This window comes from Cloeon dipterum, chromosome 2, assembly GCF_949628265.1.
Source record: "Cloeon dipterum chromosome 2, ieCloDipt1.1, whole genome shotgun sequence".
In the NCBI taxonomy this organism is placed as follows: Eukaryota; Metazoa; Arthropoda; class Insecta; order Ephemeroptera; family Baetidae; genus Cloeon; species Cloeon dipterum.
This window is the reverse complement of record NC_088787.1, coordinates 18,371,131-18,394,407: the sequence shown is the minus strand read 5'-3', so window position 1 is coordinate 18,394,407 and position 23,277 is coordinate 18,371,131. Positions and strand designations below refer to the sequence as shown.

General features: G+C 38.9%; 3 protein-coding genes across 6 annotated transcripts; 2 read left to right on the top strand and 1 right to left on the bottom strand.

Annotated features, from left to right (window-relative positions):
* The first annotated feature begins 18 nt into the window (after positions 1 to 18).
* Pgam5 (Phosphoglycerate mutase 5) lies at positions 19 to 2,199 on the top strand. Of its 3 annotated transcripts, none has more exons than XM_065477001.1 (6): positions 19 to 178; positions 351 to 597; positions 661 to 836; positions 906 to 1,123; positions 1,240 to 1,370; positions 1,709 to 2,199. In XM_065477001.1, the coding sequence occupies exons 2-6, from the start codon at positions 446 to 448 to the stop codon at positions 1,857 to 1,859; spliced, it is 828 nt and encodes a 275-aa protein (XP_065333073.1). In that variant the 5' UTR covers positions 19 to 178; positions 351 to 445; the 3' UTR covers positions 1,860 to 2,199. The 3 variants fall into 3 exon arrangements, with proteins under 3 accessions (XP_065333073.1, XP_065333071.1, XP_065333072.1); XM_065476999.1 differs by having other exon boundaries at positions 1,237 to 1,370; XM_065477000.1 differs by having other exon boundaries at positions 28 to 178; positions 437 to 597; positions 1,237 to 1,370.
* On the bottom strand, positions 2,007 to 10,538 carry LOC135934974 (neo-calmodulin-like). 2 transcript variants are annotated; one of them, XM_065476998.1, is made up of 7 exons: positions 10,382 to 10,538; positions 5,507 to 5,684; positions 5,179 to 5,322; positions 3,430 to 3,548; positions 2,647 to 2,737; positions 2,538 to 2,594; positions 2,007 to 2,486 (listed from the first exon to the last, which is right to left on the bottom strand). In XM_065476998.1, the coding sequence occupies exons 1-7, from the start codon at positions 10,406 to 10,408 to the stop codon at positions 2,410 to 2,412; spliced, it is 693 nt and encodes a 230-aa protein (XP_065333070.1). In that variant the 5' UTR covers positions 10,409 to 10,538; the 3' UTR covers positions 2,007 to 2,409. The 2 variants fall into 2 exon arrangements, with proteins under 2 accessions (XP_065333070.1, XP_065333069.1); XM_065476997.1 differs by lacking the exon at positions 10,382 to 10,538 and adding an exon at positions 7,450 to 7,671.
* A 6,303-nt stretch (positions 10,539 to 16,841) lies between these two features.
* LOC135937845 (arylsulfatase B-like) lies at positions 16,842 to 22,479 on the top strand. The gene is made up of 9 exons (XM_065481127.1): positions 16,842 to 17,078; positions 17,976 to 18,100; positions 18,349 to 18,508; positions 19,413 to 19,639; positions 19,694 to 19,949; positions 20,105 to 20,262; positions 20,614 to 20,911; positions 21,329 to 21,728; positions 21,954 to 22,479. The coding sequence occupies exons 2-9, from the start codon at positions 17,984 to 17,986 to the stop codon at positions 22,135 to 22,137; spliced, it is 1,800 nt and encodes a 599-aa protein (XP_065337199.1). The 5' UTR covers positions 16,842 to 17,078; positions 17,976 to 17,983; the 3' UTR covers positions 22,138 to 22,479.
* Positions 22,480 to 23,277: the final 798 nt, after the last annotated feature.

The following is a 23,277-nucleotide window of genomic DNA, read 5'->3' as shown; positions in this document are numbered from 1 at the left end:
ACTCCCATTCTCCCCTCCCTCTTTGCCTTCCGCTGTTTTAACACACTGGTCACACTACTCACACTGCTCCTTAATGCTAGCTTACTTGCTAGGTGGAAGAGAGAACCGAAGGAAGCTCTAATTAAAGGGCTCTCTAAAATCTAGATCTGTGTGTTGTTGTTTTCTGACGCACCATCCGGTGAGTAAGATTTCTCCCGAGGAGAACTCACTCGTCGATTTCAGATGTTTGAAGTTATTACGTAGCAAGCCGGACTGAACTAAAGTCCATTCATTGTCAAGCTCTAAAAACTGAAAAGAATGTTTAATTGTTTTACTGAACTCACGAAACTGGTTCTCCTTATTCTCCGCAGCATTCAATTTTGGTGTGAAGCCGGCGCCAACCACAGTCTTCTTTCACCTCAGCTGCAAAAACTCGTTTGTCGTATTTTTGAAACAGGCATCCATCATGCGGAGCATCATCAGTGGATTGGGTGCCGCTGGAGGAGCTCTTCTTCTCTACTCTGCATTCAAAGAGAAGAAGCGGGTCGCTGCCTCCTGGACTGTGCCTCACGTTCCTGTTGAAGAATACCACCCCAAGTGGGACAGTAACTGGGACAGGTGAATTCATAATTACATAAACAGACCTCTTGTCAGCATATTCAAAGCTGTTTCTAATTTCAGGAGAGATCCTAATAGCATAGTAAAGCCTATAAAAGGAAAGGATGGGAAATTTGAAGTTCCTGAGGGGGATGCCTCTTCAGGAAAGGCAACTGCTGTTCGACACATTCTCCTCATCAGGCATGGACAATACAATTTGTCTGGGAAAACAGACAAAGAAAGAACTCTCACAGATTTTGGTAAGATTTTGATCACTAAATGGATGATAAAAGCGGATAAAAGCATTAACGACTCTTACTTATCATTAGGCCAGCAGCAGGCAACCTTGACTGGCAAAAGACTGGCGGAACTGGCTTTGCCGTACTCAAGTTTGATTCGCTCAACCATGACGAGAGCTATCGAAACCGCTGCCCTCATTGGCAAGCATTTGGACAAAGACATTCCCAGTGAGAGTTGCCCCTTACTTCATGAAGGTGCTCCCATACCTCCCGAGCCTCCTGTTGGACATTGGAGACCAGAGCAACATGTAAGCTAAGGAATTTTACCAATCAAAACATTGCACAAGAAACAATCACTGATTTCCTGGTGCACTTTAGTGTAAAAATGAGTAATTTATGGAATTGGCTGGTTTGCCAACAGCAGTTTTTTGAAGATGGAGCGAGAATCGAAGCTGCCTTCCGAAAGCATTTCCACAGAGCTGATCCTGCACAAGTGCGTGACTCATACGATGTTTTAGTTTGCCATGCCAATGTCATTCGCTACTTTGTGTGCAGGTAAGGAATTTTATCTCAAATCTTTTTTTCTGCGTATAAATCAGTTATTGGTTTCAATTCATGAGGAAAGTTTTAAAAACAATCCTTAGGCTGTCACAGTATGTCTAGATTCCTAAAATCTGACAATTTCAAATGATCAAAGTTTTATTTGATAAATATAAACAAAATATCCAGAAAAGTGTACTTAATAAATCTCCCAAACTGTTCCATTATAACTTCATTATTTTACTCTATTTTTTTAATTTTGTCTTTAATAAGTAAATAATTTAAATTTATTGTATAATTTAATATTGGAGTAATTTTGGTCTAAGACTTTATGCGCCATTTTTCACTTCCAGAGCTCTGCAGTTTCCACCTGAGGCTTGGCTGCGTTTCTCTCTGCAGCACGGCTCCATCACCTGGCTGAGTGTGCAGCCGAGCGGTCGGGTGACCCTGCGAGCCCTAGGAGACACTGGGCACATGCCACCTCACCTGCTGACCTCCAGCTGACCTGCTAAAGCCACTAATCCCAGCTGTGATCGATAGAGCGGAACTTGTTGCTCGTCAATGAAAACTGGTCTCTCTCCTGAGTTGAATTCTTCGATGGTTGTAATTTAACACTTGGTAATTTGGTTTTTAAAATTAGAAATCTATGAATTTCTCTTCCCCCTTCTGCTAAGGGAGACTTTAATTGAGTGCTTGACAATTTATTTGTTGAGAATAGTTTCAATACTGGAGAGTAGAATGAGAACATTCGAATAACACAGAGTTCACATTGAAACTGTTGTAATATGAATTATTTCAATACACATTTTCACTTAATAAAACTAACTAAAATCTTACAAATGTACTTTTTGTGTTGATTAGTTGCATTATAAGCTCATCCTTCCTCTTAATGATAGGGTAAAGTTGAATGGGAAATAACCTTTGTAAATTCCAAGTCAAACTATTGCAAAATATTTAGTGTAGTGTATAATCAATCAGTGACCTTTGACTGAAATGAGGAATCGATTGTGTGTGTGTAGTTTCGTACGCATGAAGCCTTGATTTGTGTTTTTATCTAAAAGTCGTTGACCCCGAGGTCATCATCATCTTCGTCGTCGTCCTCGCCAGGCTCTCCGAGCGCATGAACAAACTCTGAAAACAAATAGCCAAAAATCGACACGCTTATCTATCAAAATTGTGTACCATAAAAGTCAATCCTTCCGTCGCCATCAACGTCCACTTCTTTTATCATGTCCTCTACTAAAATCAAGATTGTCAGTTGTGGCTTACGAAATATTTGTTCACAACTTACTCTCCTCTTCACTCAAATCCTCTCCCAAACACTGAAGGACAGCACGCAGATCCGAAGCACTAATATATCCTCTGTTGTGTTTGTCAAACACCTGGAAAGGTCATAATTTGTATTATTCCCGAAAGACCTGAAACCAGTCACAAAAAATACCATTCCAAGCTTAAAACTCCCGGTGGAATGCTCAAAGTGGAAAAGAAAAATTGAAAGCCTAACTTGATACTTCTTTCATTTTTTTCTGTTAAGCAGGCAAAGTTAAATAGTTTTTATTTACTTTTGAGGCTCGGGAGAAATAATTCCCCGTGATTCATTAATCACAGTTGTATGTTTAGTCTGAGCAGGCATTTATAATTTTAAAAACTGACCTACTCTCTGCTTAAATTATAAACTGTCGGTCCCAACTGAATGATTTAAACTTTGCTTATTACAAAAAGTGTACAACAGACAAAATTGGATGGGAGCCTTATTTCGCTGACAGTCACGTGTTTGCAAAACTATCTTGTCAAGGTTTTTCCTCTATCAAATTCTGTGAAAAACCAGTTAACTTTATAATTTCTTTGACTCTGATTAAAACTAGTTAAATTTGTCATCAGCTGCCAAAGGATAAACGATTAGTGAATAAAGTTTCCTCATTAATTTTGTCTGTTATACACATTAAGAATTTAATGAAGATTTAATTCATTAAAGTCTAGCTGCTCTTATACAAAAATGGAAACTTGAGTCCTGGTCCAAAGCTGTAGTATCTTGGGGGCCTGGAGAAGAGAAATCGAATAAAGAATTAATTACCCTAAAAGCGTCTCTCAATTCTTTCTCCTCTTGGTCCTTAGTTGGTGTGCCCACTTCGCCTTGGTCATTCATATTCGACACGATCTCGACGAACTCGTCAAAGCTGAACTTCCCGTCGCCTAGACATAAAGATAGGAAAAATTTAATGACACTCAAGAAAAAGGGTATTAAGTTAAACCACGTGGAAAATGTAGCGCGTTGCATCATATATCCATTTTGATAGGTCATTTTATTTGTCACTTTTGCTCTCGCAATCAAGCCAGCCGTTTTTATAGGGAAATATGCGAGCAGGCAATCACGATCCATCCCACGCACTCTGCTCTTTTCCTGTCGCCGCACACTTTTATGGCTGATTCGCCCGTATTCAAGCTGTTTGCACTGCAGACGAGTGAGCCGTGGGATCGATGAGGCGCCGAAATAAGTTTGACGCCCTCGTAGTACCACCGAATTATCTCCGATTGCTCGTTTTAAAGCTGCCGGGGTTGAATGTGCACACACAGGCACGCAGCAACCGCACAGCCAATTGCGTTTTCTCCAGCCAGTTGAAAAAGAAGAGATATAGAGAGCGAGAAAAAAGCTGCGTCTGACGTGCTGAGCGGGCCGCTGGGAAAAGCTGGCTGATGCTGAATGTTTAACAATGAGCGCGCAATCACCATCGCCATTCACACAAAATCGCCCCCGGCAATTTTCTGCAACATTCATATTCAACCCTCTTGGAAAATTAAGCACAGCACGTCGTCTGCAGCGTCATATTTCTATCTTTCTCGGTGCGCGGACGAGTGTATAGTGCAAAGTTCTCGTCGTCAGGCATGCTGAGTGAACTCGTCTTTGTGCAAGGAATAAGGAGCTCGCGGATGTTTTGTCTCGAGATTGAGAAGGGCAACTTCTGCTTTACATCACGCAAGTTGTGAAACGAATTGAAACTTACACAGCAGACAGCTATAGGGTATAATTGTTGATTCTCATCAACAAAGAGTAATTTATGCACTGCATATTCTAAAGCGTGAGCAAACGTGATTTTTAAATTACCTCAAAAAATTTAGCTAGCAAACTTTAAAACCAAATTACAGTTTTTAAAATTTAAATAAACAATGAAATGGCTCTTTTTCTCTTCAAAAAATTGACTTTGGATAGGTGGCTGTGAGTGAAATTTGAGAGGAAATATTTATTCAAAAAGACCACGTTCTCACACTGTTCAGAGGCTGTTTCGGCCTCGCAGACCTCAACAGCGGCACTTTCACATTGCAACAAAATTCATTTTACAATGTTAGTTTCAAAATTAAAAAGAGAAACAAGAAACAAGTGATGAATTTCTATCAAAATGTAACCGTCCCTCACGAAAATTCGCAAGCCCAAAATACCATCCCTGGAAGATATTTTCTAAGAGCGAATTTTAAAATTCATTTGTCTTCTAAAAAGTTCCTTTAAATGCATTTATTTCATTTTTTACCGTGTATTAAAATTATTTCATTAATTAGGACAAACTAATTCCTAACAAAAGTTAAAAATTTTCACCCATCTTAATACGGAATGCAGAGTAGAGTACATATAACTTGTTGTTTAATGGTGTTTAGTTTACCGCACTTTTGATTAACAACTTGTGCAAACTATTCTAATTAAAGTGCTCACACGCTTAGCGAGCTGGAATCACTAAATTGGATTAACTCCCCATTAAAGGAGCTAATTTTCCATTCATTCGCGCTTCTGTAAAGGGAGACGGAGCAATGAGACAATGAGGCTCTCTCTCACCATTGATGTCGACCTCCCGCAGCATTTGCTGCAGCTCCCTCTCGCAGGCAAACTGCCCCAGTGAACGCATCACGCGGCCAAGCTCCTCTTGCGTAATGCTGCCATCACCGTCTTTGTCAAAGAGGCGGAAGGCGTCGCGGAATTCTGCAACACAAAGCACGCCGCGTCTCAATGAGAGAATAACTTTTAACTGAGGTAGTCGACCGGACGAGATAAAGGGAAATTTATACTCTAAAAGGAGGGTTGCAAAAAGTAGTGCGCAGTGCCGATGCCGGCGGAGAAGGCAAAAAGTTAATTGAGCGTGTGTTTTTGAAGTTTTTGCCTCCACCTTTCAGCTGGGCCTTGCTCATTCTGCGTCCTTGGCGCTCAACTACGGCCAACCTCTCCTGCTCGGTTGGTTCCTGCTCGTCGTCCTCCTGAGGAAGGTACAATTCCTGCGGGGGGTCCGTCGGAGGCGTCACGTGAACAACTTCGTTTGCTGATGGCTCGCCACCCCTCTGCCGCGTCTGCAACAACCCAAGTTTTAATTAGAATGCTGCAGAATCGATCCTCCTACAAATGACTCTTCGCTTCAGCTACTTTTCCGCATCAAGGCATGCCTTTATTAACAGAGAAAAATCGTTTTGAAATTTAGCTGCTAAAAACGTGGAATGCACGTTATTAAAATGGGATTCCTTTGCGCTGTGTGCGTGTTTTGGACGAAATATCTGCTTTCATGTCAAAAGACATAACATTACGAGCGAAAGATAAAAGCCCGTTCGCTTTTAGCAGGCATGTACGTGCCTGCAGAGAATATAATTCCGCGCTTCCTGCTGCAACTTGTGCAAAGTTTTAGAGGAGAGAATGAGAAAAGCTTTTGAAAAATTCACCACATTGTCGTAATAGCGTGTCATAAAATACAATTACGCGAAGGTAGCGGCGTATCAACTTGCTCGCCACTTTTCCCCTTTCAGCGCCGTGTTTTGTAGGAAACCCCTAGCGAGATGCGTGTGCCATTATAGCGACACCGGGATTCAGGCCATCTCCTCCTCCTCCTCTTCCTCCGAGGCGCAGCAGCAGCAGCCACCGCTTTTAGGCGACGGGATTACCCTCGGGGGTGTAAGCCAATTTGCAGGCGAGACTTTTTATTCAAATCCACGCGCGCGCTGTGCCAATAAAATCTTAGCGGCTGTGTAACTTTATTTGAAGAGACGCCTGCGAGCGCTACGTTTATGCAACCCGCATATCAAGCGTGCCCACAGAGTTGCCTAGCAACAAATCTGCTGAAACCTCGCTCTTTTCGCTCTCGTGGAAGCATTATTCTTCATCAGGCCCGTCATCCCATCTGCGTCGGTCCTAATCAATGTGCGAGACACACATGCGGCCACCGAGATCGTGCTGGGAGGGCAATTTACACCTTGATATGATGATGCTCGTTACTGCAAATTACGGTAAAGGTAGTTAAGATGAACTCGCGAGTTGGATAATGATTCCCGACGTCTTTAAAATCAAAGTTCAGGTTGAACAAGTTAAACAAACGGTTAACATGTTTAAAATTAGGTTAAAATAAACGGGGTTTTCCTTTTTTTAACAAATACAAAATATAAAATATGAATTCGAGTATTTTTCATCTGACCTCAAAGTTCATCTTTGGCAAATATTTTAAAGTGTGTGTGACAGTGTTTTAGCATAGGCCTTGTTTTGCTTGTTCTCTCTTTTTTATGTATAGTATGATGTTAGAGGCATAAATAAGTAAATATATTTAATTTTTTGAGGAGAGATAGCTGAAGAATGTTTAATTTGTATTTGTATACTGTAACTCATTTGCTTAATAGACCCAGCTTGAAGTTTATATTTCTCTGTTCTCCTGGCAACCGCCTGTAATCAAATATATGTCACAATTGTCAAGTTTTCATCGCATGCATACCATGAATAAACAGGGATATTAATAAATTACAGCTATCACGCACAGTGACGAGGACTTAAGAGAAGAAATAAATAATAAACAACTTTTATAACAAAATCCCGGTAGAAAGCAGTGATCTATCTGAAAAGAGATACAATGAACAAAACTAAATCTGAATAATGAATAAAAACAATTTATATTTATATAATAATGCTGGAAAATATTTTTAAAAATAATCCTTCTTACTACCAATCACGTCCACTGCAGCCATCAGCTGTTAAACAAACATACCTGAATCGCAAACCAATCAATACATTAGAAAAACAAACGGGTTTTTCCGTTTTTTCAAGTCAAGTAATAACAGGTTATACGTGGTGCAATCTCACCATCAGCTCCCTTAGTGAATTCGTGAGCGGCGAGAGGTTGTTGAGGAAATTTAGGATTTTGCCTTCCAACGTAGCTGCCTGTTTGCACACGGAAGGGGATGAAAGTGGACGCTGAGCCGCCCGTCGACCCGACTGAGTCTCTTGGTGGTCCTTCAGGCCCTTGCAGCTTGCTTGCTTGCTTTCCCGTAGGGCCGTGTGTGCAGCCATTGGTGCCCAGCACCGATGACGTCACCGGCGAACACGCGCACCAGCAGCCACCCTGTATTTACAACATTCGCACAGCCCTATCCACCCACACGGGGTGTGAAGAATTCGATATTTTGCGACGCGGCAGACACATGAGGGCTCCTGCTGGTGCAACAGCAGCAGAGATAAATATAAATGTCCCTCGGCGGAGATAAATCCGGTGTTGTAATGCAACCTCCGGAACACCAGCTGGACGCTTGGTCAATCTGGTCTGGCTATTTCGCGTGTGAGTGCGACGACGGCACAATGAGTAATGACAGTACATCGTTTGTAAAATGGAATGCTCGTAACTCGTAAAAAACTCTCATATGAAATGGAAACATGGACAGCAGAGAACGTGAAATAAAATAAAAAATATACTAATGGAGGTGATTTTGCACTTCACACTACCGTGCAGTTGGTTGAAAAATTAAACTATATATAGCACAAAAACTGTTAAAGAGCAAAAAATCGTACACAAACTCAAAAATGAAATGGCTTATTTCTTCACGGAGTTAAACATAATTTCATAAATTTTTTATTTTAAATGGATTAATTACGCAGGAAGTCTTGCTTTTACATGTCTTGATATTCCAGCAAACGTGTTAATTATTTGTCATCGTGAGAATTTTTCAAAGTAAAAATATAAAAAGGACGTTTTTTAAAATAAACAGCTATGTATACGCACCAACTGAAAAATTGAAATTCACAGGTTGATGTTTTTAGTCATCTTGCCGTGTGAATTGCTGGAAAATCAGCTCCAAAGTCATTTATTGGCTCAAGTGGCAAAGGTTTCTCTACATTCTGAAAATCGTTGTTAATTTCATCAACACATTACTCTTGAACGAGAGGAATTCTAGCAAAAATTTGAACGTGCCGTGAAAATTGTAAAAATCAAATAAAACTCCCAAAAAACTTGATATTAATTATTATTTGGTGTAAATATCTGATTATTTTAATTTAAATTGTGGAACTTAAATTTCTGTAATGCACTAGTTTGTGATCTATGAATTTAGATGAGGATAAATATTAAAAATAACTCGTTGATAAACGAAGGGACAGCAAATTTTAACGACCACTTGCTAGAGTCAACTTTGAGCCATGAATTAAATTAAGTCTTAGTTAACAAAAATAAGAGATAAGTATTATATTTTGTCTCAGAAAACTTGGAAACGGAACTCTTTCTAGATCTAGGTTAAATAAATGTTGAAATTGGCATCTCTGCCACCAAAAATTTGAATTGAATTTTTAGTGTATTCACTTAATCACGATGATTTTACCGGTGATCCTTTTTTTGCTCTTTTTATCCCTGTCCGAGGACCGGGAAGGGCGCGCACTGCACTGGCACGAAATGCTGAAACCCGGGTCCCAATAACACCGCGAACGGATAATATGGGCGCACCAGGCCAAACAGGGACCCAGCCCACTGAAGGGCCACTTGCCTCCGCACCGAGGACTGCATTGAAACGCTAGACATTCGTCCCGTGAAGCCAAATCACGCATGCTGGAAAGGTGCAAACTAGCAAGTAGCGAGTCGGCGCCGGTGCGCCTCCCAGCCCGTTGAGCAATTTGAGCATTTCGAGTCACTAAACTAACCACTTTTTGCCATCTCTGACATTGGGTAGCCAGTATTAGATCTCCGAACTGCTCAAATACCTCCCATTGCGTTGACACTCCTGAGAATTTTTTAACAATGCGAGCCAACGGGCTGGTTGGAATCTGTAAGATGAAGGCACTACTTACTCCATCTATAAAAATACTCATATATGACAAAATTCGGGAGAGATTTACCAAAATTTCCATGAGCAAAGCTGAATATACAATTTATCCGTGAAATTTATGTTAATATTTGCCCCTGTCAACTTCATTCGTTTGGAAAATCTCCTTCCTTTGACCAACGACTTCAACGAACAGTCTTTTTTATTCTAGAGTAAAATTTAATAACTTAAAACTGTGGAAATGTTTTTAAGCAAATTTTTACGTTGCAAAAATTGAAATTTACCAAAATAAATACTTCTCCATCTTTCCTACAATTGTTCTAGGATAATTTCTTAAAAATATCCCTCTGGAAATAGTGATATATAATCATTTAAGAATTTTCAAATTAACAGTTGAGGTGCAAAATCAATCCTATATAACCATCAATAAATTATGATCCAAGCGGCTGATATAACAGTCGGTAGCTGATAATACAGGTAGATTACCGAGTTTTTATCATATTTGACTTGTCATTAATCGCTAAAAGCCTCGGCTTTCCCGCCAGCACTCCGCGTGCTCATCTTTACTTTCTTTATATATACTCGAAACCCCTACCAAAGAGTATTGTGACGAGGGGCGCTCGCAATATCAGCTCTTGAATAAAAATGGTAGGAGGAAATGGGTCATTGATTTGTATTCATCGAACAGAGAGTGGAAAAGTATCGACTGGGTGTAGAATGACGAGACGTCCGTGTGGAGAAAAATATACACTGCTTGTATTGAAGGGAAGCGCTTTTTTGTCTGACGATACACAGCCTGCTGAAATAGAAAATACGAGCTACACCTAATCAATTAAAGCCTGTGGTAGCCGGAATATGATAACGAACTGATTATTGCAAACGTAGACAAGAATAGAGCTTAGAGTGATTTGACGGACAAGGAGTAAAACGTTGATAAGTGGTGCAGCAGATGAAGCATATAAAAACTGAAATCGGTTTTTTTCACTCACCTGCTTTTCTGTCGTCGTTCGATCCATCTCAGCCCCACAAAGAACAATGCTCGCCACTGGTTCCTGTCTATTTCAGTCGAAAGATATCGCCCATAAGCTGAAGCAGTCCAGCAGGTGCGCTCGACGAGCTTGGCGCCTCTGTTTATCATTTGATAGTTGACAGCCTCCAAGGCAGAGTTCACCGGCGTGTTCGATGGTGCTTCATCGCCGCTGAAACAGATGTCGACACAGACTTTTAAATCATACTCAAGATTCCATTCACATCATCTGCTATCGCAAAACGACGAAGCTTCACTGAATATTCAAATTACGAAAACAATGTGACCATTTTTGAACCAATATCAATTTTAAAAAATTGGAATTTATTTACGGGGAATGTGAAATAGTCTACAATTTTTTCCAACATAATTGTCATTTGGGGACCATCAAGTGAATAAGAATCAAATGGTAGTTTGAAACCATCTCTTAACATTCTAGTAAACATGTGTTAATTATTTGTCCACGTGAGAATTTTTTAAGTAAAAATATAAAAAGGCCGTTTTTTTAAAATAAACAGCTATACACCAACTGAAAAATTGAAACACACAGCCCAGTCGGAAAAATTCGATCCGCTCGGACCGAAAATTTAAGTGTCGATCTGAGCAAAGACTAAAACAATCCATTTTGCAGGGACTATCTGGTTTATCGTAGGATCAAATAGTCCCACGTAAGACCAAACAATTCTCCGGACCATTCAGTCCTGGGTTGATTTTTTAGTCATTTTCATTCCTAAGGGGAAAATTAAATAATGTAACTGTTTTAATTTTCAAATTACTCAGCTTTTTAATAAAAATTAATCCCTATTAATTATAAATAATAAAATCATATAACAGAGAAATTTAATTCAAAAAATTATTGAGATCTTTCTCGGTTGTTAAGTTATTTTTTTATTTTTGCAAGAAACAAAATTCAGGGCAATGTAAAGATCTAAAATAATTGATTGTTTATTCTCATAGTAAAATTTACATACATGTTAAAAAACAGTTTGTCAATATAATTTAAAAAAGCAAATAGTGAGAAAAGGCACCATTCCTGGCAAACATCTCACTAAAACTCTACCCAGGAGGGCAGAGCCGGAATGGGCCTGGTCAGGAGGGGAATTAAGCTGCACTAGGAACACTCACTCACATACGCCTTACACTATGAGCAATTTTGATAAATAACCAGTTTTCATTTCAGATAAAAAATATTTTTTCTACCTTGAAGCAAAATAAACTATCCAAGGAAATAAAAATAACCCTTCGAATAATTAATGATATTAATATATTTTGTCGAAATGACAAAAAGATTGCTTTGATTATGGTTAAAATGGTGCCCAACGATCTTAATAAATTGACATAGAAATCTTATAAAACCGGATACTTTTCTTGTAAAGAAGATCCTAAAAAATTATACATTTTTTGCGAAATAACACAAACGACCAAAATAAACAAAGGTAGATTAGGAACTCTTGCAAACCTATAATAAAAAAACAAGGACAGCCAAGAACTCGCAATTTTTAATTCCTTTCGTGTTTGTTTATTTTGTGCAGCCAGTTGATTTGATAGGTTTTATCTCTCGCAGCTTAATGGTGCAGAATAAAAAGTACGTTTTGGCTTTATGGCCGTTGGATTATTAGCGTACAGGAAGACAGCATTTCACTCTGCGACTCGGTGTCACAAGTAACCTCGTGCGATGTTATGTGAAAAATAATTATTTGTCAGGTGGGTCCTGAGCTGCTTGTTAGTCGGCGGGTGCTCCGCTCTCATCAGTCCGCGCCAAACACTTTCCCTTGCAGTTTGCTACAGGTGCTCGAAAACACACAGCCACGCGTGAATTTAGCGGCACTCACTCATTTCACTCTGGTAAGCGTAGCGATTACGTAATTAAGTTTGCTTCTAGTTTAAATTATGGATGGTTGCAATTAGTTAAGTTCGATGGTTTATTCTGTTTAATGTACTGTTACAGCTAATTATGCTGTTAAACTATGAATTTTTATTATTTTTGCTATGCATTACTTCCTGAAAAATTCAAAAATTAATATTTTGTGACAAAATCTTTTTCATTCTTTATATGTCAAGGAATAATTCCATAAAAGGAATATAAACATTAATTCAACATATTCAAAAGTGTCGCTCTTATTGCATAATTGATAAAAATAATCTTTTTGATTTATATGATCTAGCAGAAATTAAAAATAAAATAATATAAATTCAGTTTAAAGAGAAGTTTTTAAAGTTTTGAGTGAGCAACTTAGCAGGTTCATGAACGCACAAAATATATGCATATACAATTATGTATATAAGACATAAGAGGCAAGTGGCCCTTGAGTGGACTGGGTCCCTGTGCGGCCTATAGTGCGCACATGTTATCCGTTCGCGGTGTTATTGGGACCCGGGTTTCAGCATCAGTGCTAGTGCGGAGCGCACCCTTCCCGGTCCTCGGACAGGGATAAAAAGAGCAAAAAATAGCTACTTTAAAATTTTGTTCCTCAAACATTTGGTACTAATATAACGATATGGAACTGAACTAAGATAGTGTTGATCAATTCAAACTCTAAAATACATTAAAATCATTATTCTTTAGCAGAGATTTGAATGAAATGCCTTTTCTCAATTTAGTTATAAATTCTATGCACGTAAATTTCAACTTAAATGTTTGTGGTAATCACAATTATTTTAGAAAAACAAAAAGTTAGTCAGTGTAGTAAAACAAAAATGATGATCACGTGATTTAGAAGATCCAACAAATAGTGTGCTGGAGCAAAGTATTTGAAGTACACTAATATAAAATAAGCTTCTGTTTTTGTAAATCTATTATTAGAAGCAACTCAGTCACCTATGGTAAATTTCATGTTGTTGTACACCGTATCTAATAAAAAATATTCTAACAATAAACATACAAGATAATATTATTAGAATTAGTTTTGTGAGTTAGGTTTATCTAGCTTGACGTATTTTAAATGTATTGCCCCTGTAAATGTTGACTCAAAGAATAAAAAATGGCTAATCTTATCTAATCTACAATTAGTAGAAGGTTTAAGCAATAGAAATTAAACTTGAAATAATAAAACAGTATTAATTTGCGATCACGTGCATGCCCTTGCTTCTGGACTGGTTGTATATTATATTTTAACTGCTGGAAGTACTATGTCGGAATGTGTGTCAAAAACTCATTTTCGAGGTGTAATATTCAGCCCATATATTGCCACCAACGTATTTGAAATTTCTCTCTTGAAGACTTTTAATTTCACCTGTCATAGCGTCTGTAGCGTCTCAAACTTTCTACTCATTAGGACCACAACAAAAAATAGCATTAAGACAATATAGGAAGTGATTCGGCAACGGATGGAATGGAAAGACAATGTTAACAGACAAAATTGAAGCCCCACTTAATGCATTCGAAAGAGTAGCATTTTGACAAATAATGACAACATAGTTTCAATGAGAGGGAAAGTAAAGGTTTTTACTCAAGCTGTTGCCGCACAGCATTTGCCTCGAATTTTGGTTTTGGTGGCACAAATTTAGTCAAATCCACAGCAATAAAATTATATAACAAGATAGATAGATAACAGTTAGCGTTGCGCAACTGAAAAAAACAAGTGAGCGTGTTAATGGTGCATGAAGTTTATCCGCACGACGTGCGGACACAAATCTCTTCAATATCAAAAGCACAACAATGATCAAGATCACGTTGAGCAAATTATTGATATGTAACGCTCGCCCATAAATGCACAATGTGTGTGTATTAAACAGGTCATACATATGCGTGACTGAAATGAACCGGCAACTAATAGTGTAGCGCACAAAGCTGGCGCTTAACGCTCCACTGTTGTCTCGCAGCATTTTAACTAAAATGAATGTTCATTGCCCTTGACACACCTGACACAATACGAAGCGGAGTCGGAGCGGATAAAGCGCACGTCGCCCGCGTGTGCCATCAATTTCGCATACTTCCTCTGCAACGCGTAACTTTGCTAGACATTTTAAAATACCGACTTAACATTACGTTTATAACTCTTTAATCGGTGCTTGACCTGCGATGTTCCATATATGAAAGTTAATAATTTAATCGTAAGGTGAGGTTGAACTTCGTTTATGGCATTAAAGATAACACATATTATAATCTCATTATTAACTGCAGAATTTTCCAGGGTATAAAACAATATAGGTTGCAAAATATTTATGATTTTGTTGAAGCAACTCATATTGAAACAATGAATCAAGAACATCAATTTTATTTATACTGTAGCAATTTCTAGGACAAAAATACTGAATAATATAGTTTCAAAATGTAAAAAAATAATACACGATTTTTTAAATCAACAAATTGAAGTCCCTGTGAACTCAATTTTTGGTATTTTTAGTGCTGATTCATTGTGATGAAATCCTTAGAAATGAAAACGGTCCAATAATATTTACTGTAAATGGATTTAAAGTTTTTAAACTTGAATAATTTACTTTAATATTATAAAATTACAAATGAGTAAAACTATGAACCAGAAGCTTGTGTATATAGAAGCTGGGTTGGGAAAAATGTAATTAAGTACATCAAAAGTATTTTGTATATAAACAAAACCTAAATTCATCTCCTAATTTGCAGTGGTATTATATGGGATAATACAACAGTGGCCGCATTTAATATCTTTTACAGACCACATATCATTGTGCATGACTCATTCAATCTTTCATAATAGAAGAGGAGCTGCACAATGCTAACTTAATACGAGCGGCGGCGTAGACGGGAAATCCGCACGAGACTGCAGGCTATCATAATGAAGTCAGTGGATAACAGGACATGGTTGGCAACTGGCGAAATTTCATCTACGTCAATCTCGAAAAAACCCTATGTCATTATCGGTGAATCAAAAACAGAACGTTCTGCATCCTTTTTCTGTTAGCTCAAATAGCAGTCCAGTGAGAATTGAATACTTGCAAAATTATTGCCGCAAGCACCGATAGACAGGAACAAATTATTCGCGTTATGAGAACCATCAATCAAAGAGCGGATATTGTTAATGTTGGGGGAGTGAACCGAGTTTTATTCCAAAGCCCGGTTTTATACAATACCAGCGGCTACAACTAGTTGATAATTGCTTGCGGCCTTGAGATTTTTATGATTAACAAGTGAACTGGCGTGTGAGATTTGTCCTCTCTCGACTCGCCAACAACCATTATACCTACAAAAACCATCTAGACTTGTTGTTTAAAACGCATATTTTTGCATAAGTTGGCTAACTAAATGACACACGAAACCCGCCTAAAAAAATACAACCCGCTGCGTAAGCTGACGAAAGATGGAAATGAAATTATGTGTAAAACATATGCACAACCTAATTTCAGTGGCATCCTGCGTTGTTTTGCGCTGCTCGATCTAAGTCGGCTTGTATATTAATAATATTTTGTTCTCGTAAATAAAAATGAAAATGCCATTAGTCGGGGTCTAATGGACAGTGTTTGCGAGTTTCCTAGAATTTGTGCAATTTTTCATATTTGCGCTTAAGACCTGAGAAATTAATAATTAATTTCATGTTACGACACAAACAAAGGGAAGCGCGGTTCTTCCAGTTTCCAATTTAATACATTCGTGGCGCCCTGTCGGAGATCAGGTGGCGGGCACTACACATTCAATGCTTTTTACCCACGAATCCAAGGAATTTTCTGCTGTTAAGTTTGTTCTTCTAAATAAACTGTGCACAAGGAAAGTCGCCTTCTCTCATCAATATGAAACAATCTTCGGATATTGAGATGACCCCTTTAATTGTCAACGAGGAAATGTCCGAATCTGATTTCATCTACATTATTCAATCAAACTCGAGTGCGTCACTTGACGGTAATAATAAAGCGTGTTCGTTTTCAATTTGAGCATGGCATATCTTACTAAATTTTGTTTGCGTGATGCGTCCGCTCAGTACAATTGAGAAATTGTGGTAGCCTGGAACAAATTGCTACATACTGTATATAGCTGCATCCTTCCCCTTCTACAATTTTGGAAAGAGCTCAAGTCATGACCTGAAACGTAGACAGTTATCCTGGTTCATGTTCAATGTTGGACATATACAAAAAATGTTGCGCGCCCACTTCTTAATAAAGTAGATTTTTAGCAGCTATGGTAATAGAAAAAATCAAATTCAAATAATCTTGTTTCCTTAAAGCGATTCCTCCTATCAAAATAGACCGCGGTGCTTTGAATTTGTCCATTTGGCAACAACACAGGAAATCTGCGGTAGTATCGTTCCAAATGTTTTGCTCCGAAAACCAAATCCCTGTGGTCTGGTCACCAAAAGGTTGATAAACTCGGCGAGTTCGTTTGTCTAGCTGAGTTTATTTGCATCTTCTTTTCTCAGACGGTTTTTGCTGTTATCTCTGCTAATCCTGCGAATCCAGACTTCCCCCGGTGCGGTTTGGCTGAGTGTGTGTGTGAGTATCGTTTGCGCTATTGGGTATATCCCAACCTTGGCCATGAATCGCAGCACTACTTTGTGCTTGGTGGGCACCGCGGCTATAAAGCGCATGGATGCAGCCACTTACTTTCATTAGCACCGGCACCGTTCCCGCGAGACACAGGAGCGCACTCGGGGGAAACGTGAAGCGGAGTAATTTAATCAAAAGCGAATCTGTCAAACAAAATAGGAGCAACAAATTTGACTGACCTGCAGTGTATTGTGCACACAAAAATTGTGAGTCCTCTAATAATTTTTCATTCAAATATTTAAAGATTTTATTTTCCATTCAAATATTGACAGAAACATTACCAATTATATTTTGACAGGCTTAGGAAAATTTCTTATAAATTTGAACCAAAGCTGTAAATAAGTGATTTCATTAATATCAATATTTAAACTCGAGTTTTTGAAGATATCTGACCCCTTTTTAAAAAATTTGTCTCAAACAACCCCTTATGTAATAAAATTTTTGCAATAAAAATATTGTAAAGCTCCTAACACCTGAAACTTCAGGACATTATTTAAAAAAAACTTTCAAAATCATCCGGGATTGTAAAAAGAGAGCTCAGTTATCAAAAACCGATTATGAATATTACGTAAGTCAAAATATAACGATTAATGCATTGCAAAAGCAATTGAGTCCGTTGACACAAATTTATTCTTTTCAACAAAGAACTGTCTTAGTGAATGGGCAGTAAAATAATAAAACTATATTCAATCTTGCACATGAGATGCACTTGAATTCATACGTTTATCTGTGAGTCCTACTTGTTTTGCAATAAAAAATGCTTGTACTATTTTTGTGTTCAACTTGTACCTCCTGCCGTCATTTTGCGGTTTGAGGGATATTTTGTACGCTGCGCGTCTCAGATAAAGCCGCCTTGGGAATGACACTAGAGAAACGAAGTCGCATATACTTGGACTCCTGTGTGGCTCAGTAAAAAGAGTTTTAAAAGCAACGTACAATTATTAGCAATTTTCTAAAGGTTAACCATACACTTGTTTATCATACAATAATAAGTATATGAACTAAAGAGTTGACGTTTTCTTAGCTTCTTTTTTTTAACTTGGAAATTTGCTTTCGTGGAGCTAATTTTACTAAAATATGGTTGTCTCCGCTATTTCCACCAGACGCAGAGATGCGGTTTGTACTGCTGCTGACTTTAATACTGGCTCCACGGTGGTCAAATGCATCGGACATCGAAGCTACCCCAAGCAGAAAGCCCAACATCATTGTCATTTTGGCTGATGACCTGGTGAGCAAACGTCAATAAAATTTATTTGAAGGGCAATTTATATCGACGTGTTTGATATCATTCCTGCGTAGTTTTTCATATCTATGTTTACGCACTGGCGCTTTTCCCGCAAAACATAAATATAAAAAAATAAAAGTTGGCCACAAGTTGTAATTATGCGTCTATCCTCTTTGTCCGCAACCACAATTGTAAAGTTGAGAAGTTAATCATTCTTAGAGGCTTCAAACATTTTCTATTTCCTCTTTAAGGGTTGGAACGATGTCGGCTTCCACGGCGGAAATCAAATCCCTACTCCCAATATCGACGCCTTGGCCTTCAATGGGCTTATTTTGAACAACCACTATGTGCCAGCTCTTTGCACTCCTAGCAGAGCAGCTTTCCTCACAGGAAAACACCCCGTACACACAGGTAAGAAAGACAAATTTCGTATGTTTTTTAAAAAGGTTTAAGTGGAAGAAAAATTACATAGGAGCGTATTTTTAATTTAAAAATGTTCAATTGTTATAGTCTAAAATATACTACGTCGTTCTAAGTAAAAGACCAGAGTGAAATTTTGCATAAAAATACGTATATTTTTGCAGATTATAGCACACACCCTTCTCATTGAGATGTTGATATTGACATTCACGGTTCTGTTGCGCAGAAATCAGGAAATAATTTTGAATAATTTTAATGCATCAAAGCTTGGCCAGGATTTCACGCTTGGTTGTTTTTATATCATGAGTTTTGTCGCTCTGCTAATTAGTGACCTCGACATAAGGTCAAGTTGTCTGATGAACCGTGCAGGGTCGTTAGACTTGGAAAGCAAACCATATCTGTTAAGCATACGCCTTCACTTTGGCAGAGCTTGACGCGCAGACAACATGCTTAAATGATTTTGGACACTTTAATTGGTAGGAAAAAGCAAAAGCGCCTTTCGCCTCCTTCAAACTGCTGGTCAATGTCCTTAATTTGTGCTTCACGTTACATTTGCAACGCAGCTTTAACTAAATAAAGGAATAGTTTCACAGTCATGTCCACCATTTGTGTCGCACCGGGTGGCACACGCTATTGAGATTCGTGGATTTGCAGAATGGAATAGAAATTGTGGGTATGGCCAGAATGACTCGTGAAATTCTCGAATGTAAAAACAGACATGAGTTGTTACAGTAAAATATCATCTACTTTGCTTTGAAAATAATTGCGATTTCCACATTTGATTTCTTCACTCGAGACGGAAGGTAGTGTCACAAAAAACCTACTTTAGCGCAATAAGAGACTCATCATCATTTTCACATTTTCAATGCTACACCTTTTTGTTTCACTGTCACAGGCATGCAACATTTGGTGCTGTTAGAAAATGAACCACGGGGACTTCCCCTGAGTGAGCGGCTAATGCCAGAGTATTTGAGGGACGAGGGTTACGTCACCAGGGCCATCGGTAAGTGGCATCTCGGCTTCTTCAAAAACGAATATCTGCCCACTAACAGAGGTTTCGACTCACACTATGGTTACTGGAACGGCTATCAAGATTACTACAGCCACGAAACTCAAGCCACAGTGAGTATCTCCTGAAAAAATTATTCAGATTCAATCAATTCTTAACCGCAATAGTTTGAAAACTTGCGCGGCTACGACATGCATCGTGATTTGAACACCGACTGGTCATCGGTGGGCGAATACTCGACTCGTGTCTTCACGCGCGAGGCCGTCCGGCAAATCCGGGACCACGACACAAACAAGCCGCTCTTCATGTACATGGCTCACCTGGCCCCGCACACGGGAAACCCAGACACCCCGTTTCAGGCTCCAAACGAAACTCTGGCCAGGTTCGCGTACATCGGGGATCCCGACAGGCGAATGTACGCAGGTAAAATTTCACAATGATTGCTTCATTCACGTCACTCGCGAACCAGTTCGCGAACACGAGCAGGTGAAGGGGCCTTTAATTTCGCTAAAATTATTTTAAGTGGTTTTTCCTTCACTCATGATATAATCTGTAAGTGGATTTTATTTTTCTTGCAGCTATGGTCACTGAGTTGGATGACTCGGTCGGAGAAATAATTCAGGCTCTTCGCAAAAGATCGATGCTCTCAAACTCGATTGTCCTTTTCCTTTCTGACAATGGTGCTCCAACATACGGGATCCACTCGAACAGAGGATCAAACTGGCCTTTGAGAGGTGTAAGTGTGGTTGAATATTTGTTCTTTACAGTTTTTTTTATCTCATTTTAATTATTCTTCAAGCTGTTTCTGTCTGAGGTTAATTCTAAATATTTTTAAGAATTTAAAAAGTATAGATGGATGAATTTTCCTCAGGTTAATTTGTATAATTTTCCTAATTTGTTATAATTTAAATTTATTCAAAAATAAATTTCAAACGAGAGCGCTAGGAATTTATAATAATATAATTTTTTCCTATAAGTCATTTTCATCGCACTGCAAAGATTAATTTATTAATGCAAGATAATCTCCCTATAAATATATTCATAGTCCTTATTGTAATTAATTATGTTAATTTTGAACTTAAACCAGATGAAACAATCACCTTGGGAGGGAGGAGTGCGCGGGGTGGCGGCGATGTGGGCGCCCTGGCTGAATCATACGCGCCGCGTAGCCACCCAGCTGATGCACATGACCGACTGGTTGCCAACGCTGATCTCGGCTGCCGGCCTCGACCCTTCCGTCCTGCGCGACAAAGGCTTGGACGGCTACGACGTGTGGACGGCGCTGAACCTGAACACGACGTCGCCGCGCAATGAGGTTCTGCACAACATCGACGAGGTCGACCAGTACGCAGCCCTGACCAAGGGTGGCTGGAAGTACATTACAGGTGCCCAGATGTCATTAACTTTTGATGAGCCCCATTGTTTTGTTTAAATAATTGGACGGCACTACAAGGCGCTCTTTGCATTTAATGAGTGCAAGAGATATGTGACCTCTGAATTTTTTAATATTATGATAATTGTATTTTTTTGTTGCAATCGTGACAGCAGTGGCCTTCCAACTGCTCGCAGTATTTTCTGCTATTTATTCGCAAATCCGTTAAGTGAATTGCGAACGCAGTGGTCCGTGGATTTAATAGCACTTGGGAGGGGCCAAGATTAAAATATTGTGCAACAAACTGAACAGAAGCAAGCTTACCGAATTATTGGGGAAACACCGTTTGAAAAAGAGACCATTTTTTCTGCCTGTTTATTAATTTTAAATTTAAAAAAAACTTAAATTTAACCCTTTTTGACCGATTCAGGTACTACACAAAACGGAAGAGTCGACTCGTGGTACGGCGAGAGCTCCCGAGGCTACAGTGACCCCGAATACGATGCTTCGGTGGTTCTGAAATCCAAGGCAGGGTCTGCCATATCGTCCGTTTCAGTCCCCAGGCCTCGACTCTCCGCCACAGAAGTGATGGAAATACGCGAACAGGCCGAAATTAAGTGCGAAAAGAGGCCGTCGGGAGCAGAAAATTTCAGGTGCAACCCACTCGTGTCGCCGTGCCTGTTCAATATCATAGCCGACCCTTGTGAGTTGGTCGACCTGTCAGCCGTGAGACCTCTGGTTGCCATGAGTCTGTCCCAAGCCTTGGAGCGGTGGCGGAGGACAGCCGTTCCAGCTGCCAATGTTCCTGTTGATAGCGCTGGCAACCCAAAGTAAGCCTTCAAAATATGGATTAAAAAGAAAGAAAACAATATTTTTTAAAGTTATATATTTATTTGCCAAACAAAATAAATATGAGATAATTTAGTTAACGTTTGAGCAATACTGAGTGCTTTTCATAAGCACTAAAAAAATTACGACCGAAGTTAATGGGAATAAAACCAATTGAATTCGAGTGTTTTAATAAACTCTTATTTAAAATTTGTTTCAAATTGTAGATTCTACAATAACACTTGGGTGCCGTGGATGGACGTGCAGCGGCAGATTATTTACGCTCCGAGCAATGTTCCTGATCTCACTACGCTGGCTGCTATCCTCGGCGGCGTGTCAGTGGGTCTCCTAGCCTTGGCAGCAGTTATCACAAAAATGTATCTCAACAGAAAAAAGTGTGACAAAAACTGAACGCTTCCTTTGTGCTAGTCTAAGGAGCTTTACTCTCCTTATGCTAGTCGAACGTTAAAAGATTGGAAGAGAGCAATACCTATGATATGAGCGGTTGTGTCAGATTTTGCCATTTTAATTATTTACATAGGAGTTTTTGTAGTCTTTAAATTTCAACAACCAGTATTATGTTGGGATCACAGGAATCTATAATTTTTTCTGTGAAACACAAAATGAAGTTGTTATACTGTTCCTCGAGAGTAATGTAGAGTTTATTTCAGTGCCTTAATATGTCGATGAATGTACCAGGATGAATGATATTAAATTATTAAAAATAAAGAGAAAATTACACTTTTTAGTTTATTTTATGCATTTTATTTCGATTCGAATATAAAAAATTAATTTAATAAAGCAGAGAGATAGAATAATCTAAAATATTACATAAAAGCTGTTCAGTTAATTATGCAGTTGATTTTTACCATGAACATTATTTAAACCAAAAATTTCCGTATCAAAAATAAGAACACTTTTTATAATATGTGTATCAAATCGACTGCTACTACGACCTGGGAGTATAGAACGGAAAAAGAGAATAATAAAAAATGAGATCTGAACCCTCCGCAAACTAGGGTACTCAATTTATGAACGCGATTCGCTCCAGTCAATGCCAGTCACCATCCAGCCTTCGCCTTCCTAGCCTAATAAGTCTATTAATTATCTGCCTGCCATTCACATACGCTCTGCTACAATGTTTTCCCCTCGCGCCGTTGCAGTCAAACTGCAGGAACTCCACTTCTAAACTTACGCCTCTTCTCACTCTCACCCTCAACAGGGCGCAACAGTTCAGTTGCATCAGCTGTGAATTGCTTATATACATTATTTGGTGCTGCGTTAACGTGCTTTCGGCATTCTTGCAGATTTACGACAGGGTTTGCATCATTTCGTAGTAAGAATCGCCTTCAACTGCCATCAAAATGATCTGCATAACTAGTGTGTTCGATGTGGCCGAAATCTATCTTAATTTTTGGTTTAAGAGCAAAAGTAAGGACGGGACAGATGGTGCAAGTAGTGTTTTAAAGTCGGAATATCAGTGCTCTCAGTGTTATTATCAATATTGTGACAGAAGCAAGACAAGGACAGAAGTTCATTTATATAGCAGGA

Coding starts and splice junctions, on each gene's coding strand:
- LOC135937845 (XM_065481127.1), top strand. CDS start 17,984: ATGCGGTTTGTACTGCTGCTGACTTTAATACTGGCTCCACGGTGGTCA. Junction 18,101..18,348: donor TCATTTTGGCTGATGACCTG/GTGAGCAAACGT, acceptor TTCCTCTTTAAG/GGTTGGAACGATGTCGGCTT. Junction 21,729..21,953: donor GATAGCGCTGGCAACCCAAA/GTAAGCCTTCAA, acceptor TTCAAATTGTAG/ATTCTACAATAACACTTGGG.
- Pgam5 (XM_065476999.1), top strand. CDS start 446: ATGCGGAGCATCATCAGTGGATTGGGTGCCGCTGGAGGAGCTCTTCTT. Junction 1,124..1,236: donor ATTGGAGACCAGAGCAACAT/GTAAGCTAAGGA, acceptor GTTTGCCAACAG/CAGTTTTTTGAAGATGGAGC. Junction 1,371..1,708: donor ATTCGCTACTTTGTGTGCAG/GTAAGGAATTTT, acceptor TTTCACTTCCAG/AGCTCTGCAGTTTCCACCTG.
- LOC135934974 (XM_065476997.1), bottom strand. CDS start 7,656: ATGGCTGCACACACGGCCCTACGGGAAAGCAAGCAAGCAAGCTGCAAG. Junction 5,323..5,506: donor GAGCAAGGCCCAGCTGAAAG/GTGGAGGCAAAA, acceptor TTTGTGTTGCAG/AATTCCGCGACGCCTTCCGC. Junction 2,487..2,537: donor CGGAAGGATTGACTTTTATG/GTACACAATTTT, acceptor ATTTGTTTTCAG/AGTTTGTTCATGCGCTCGGA.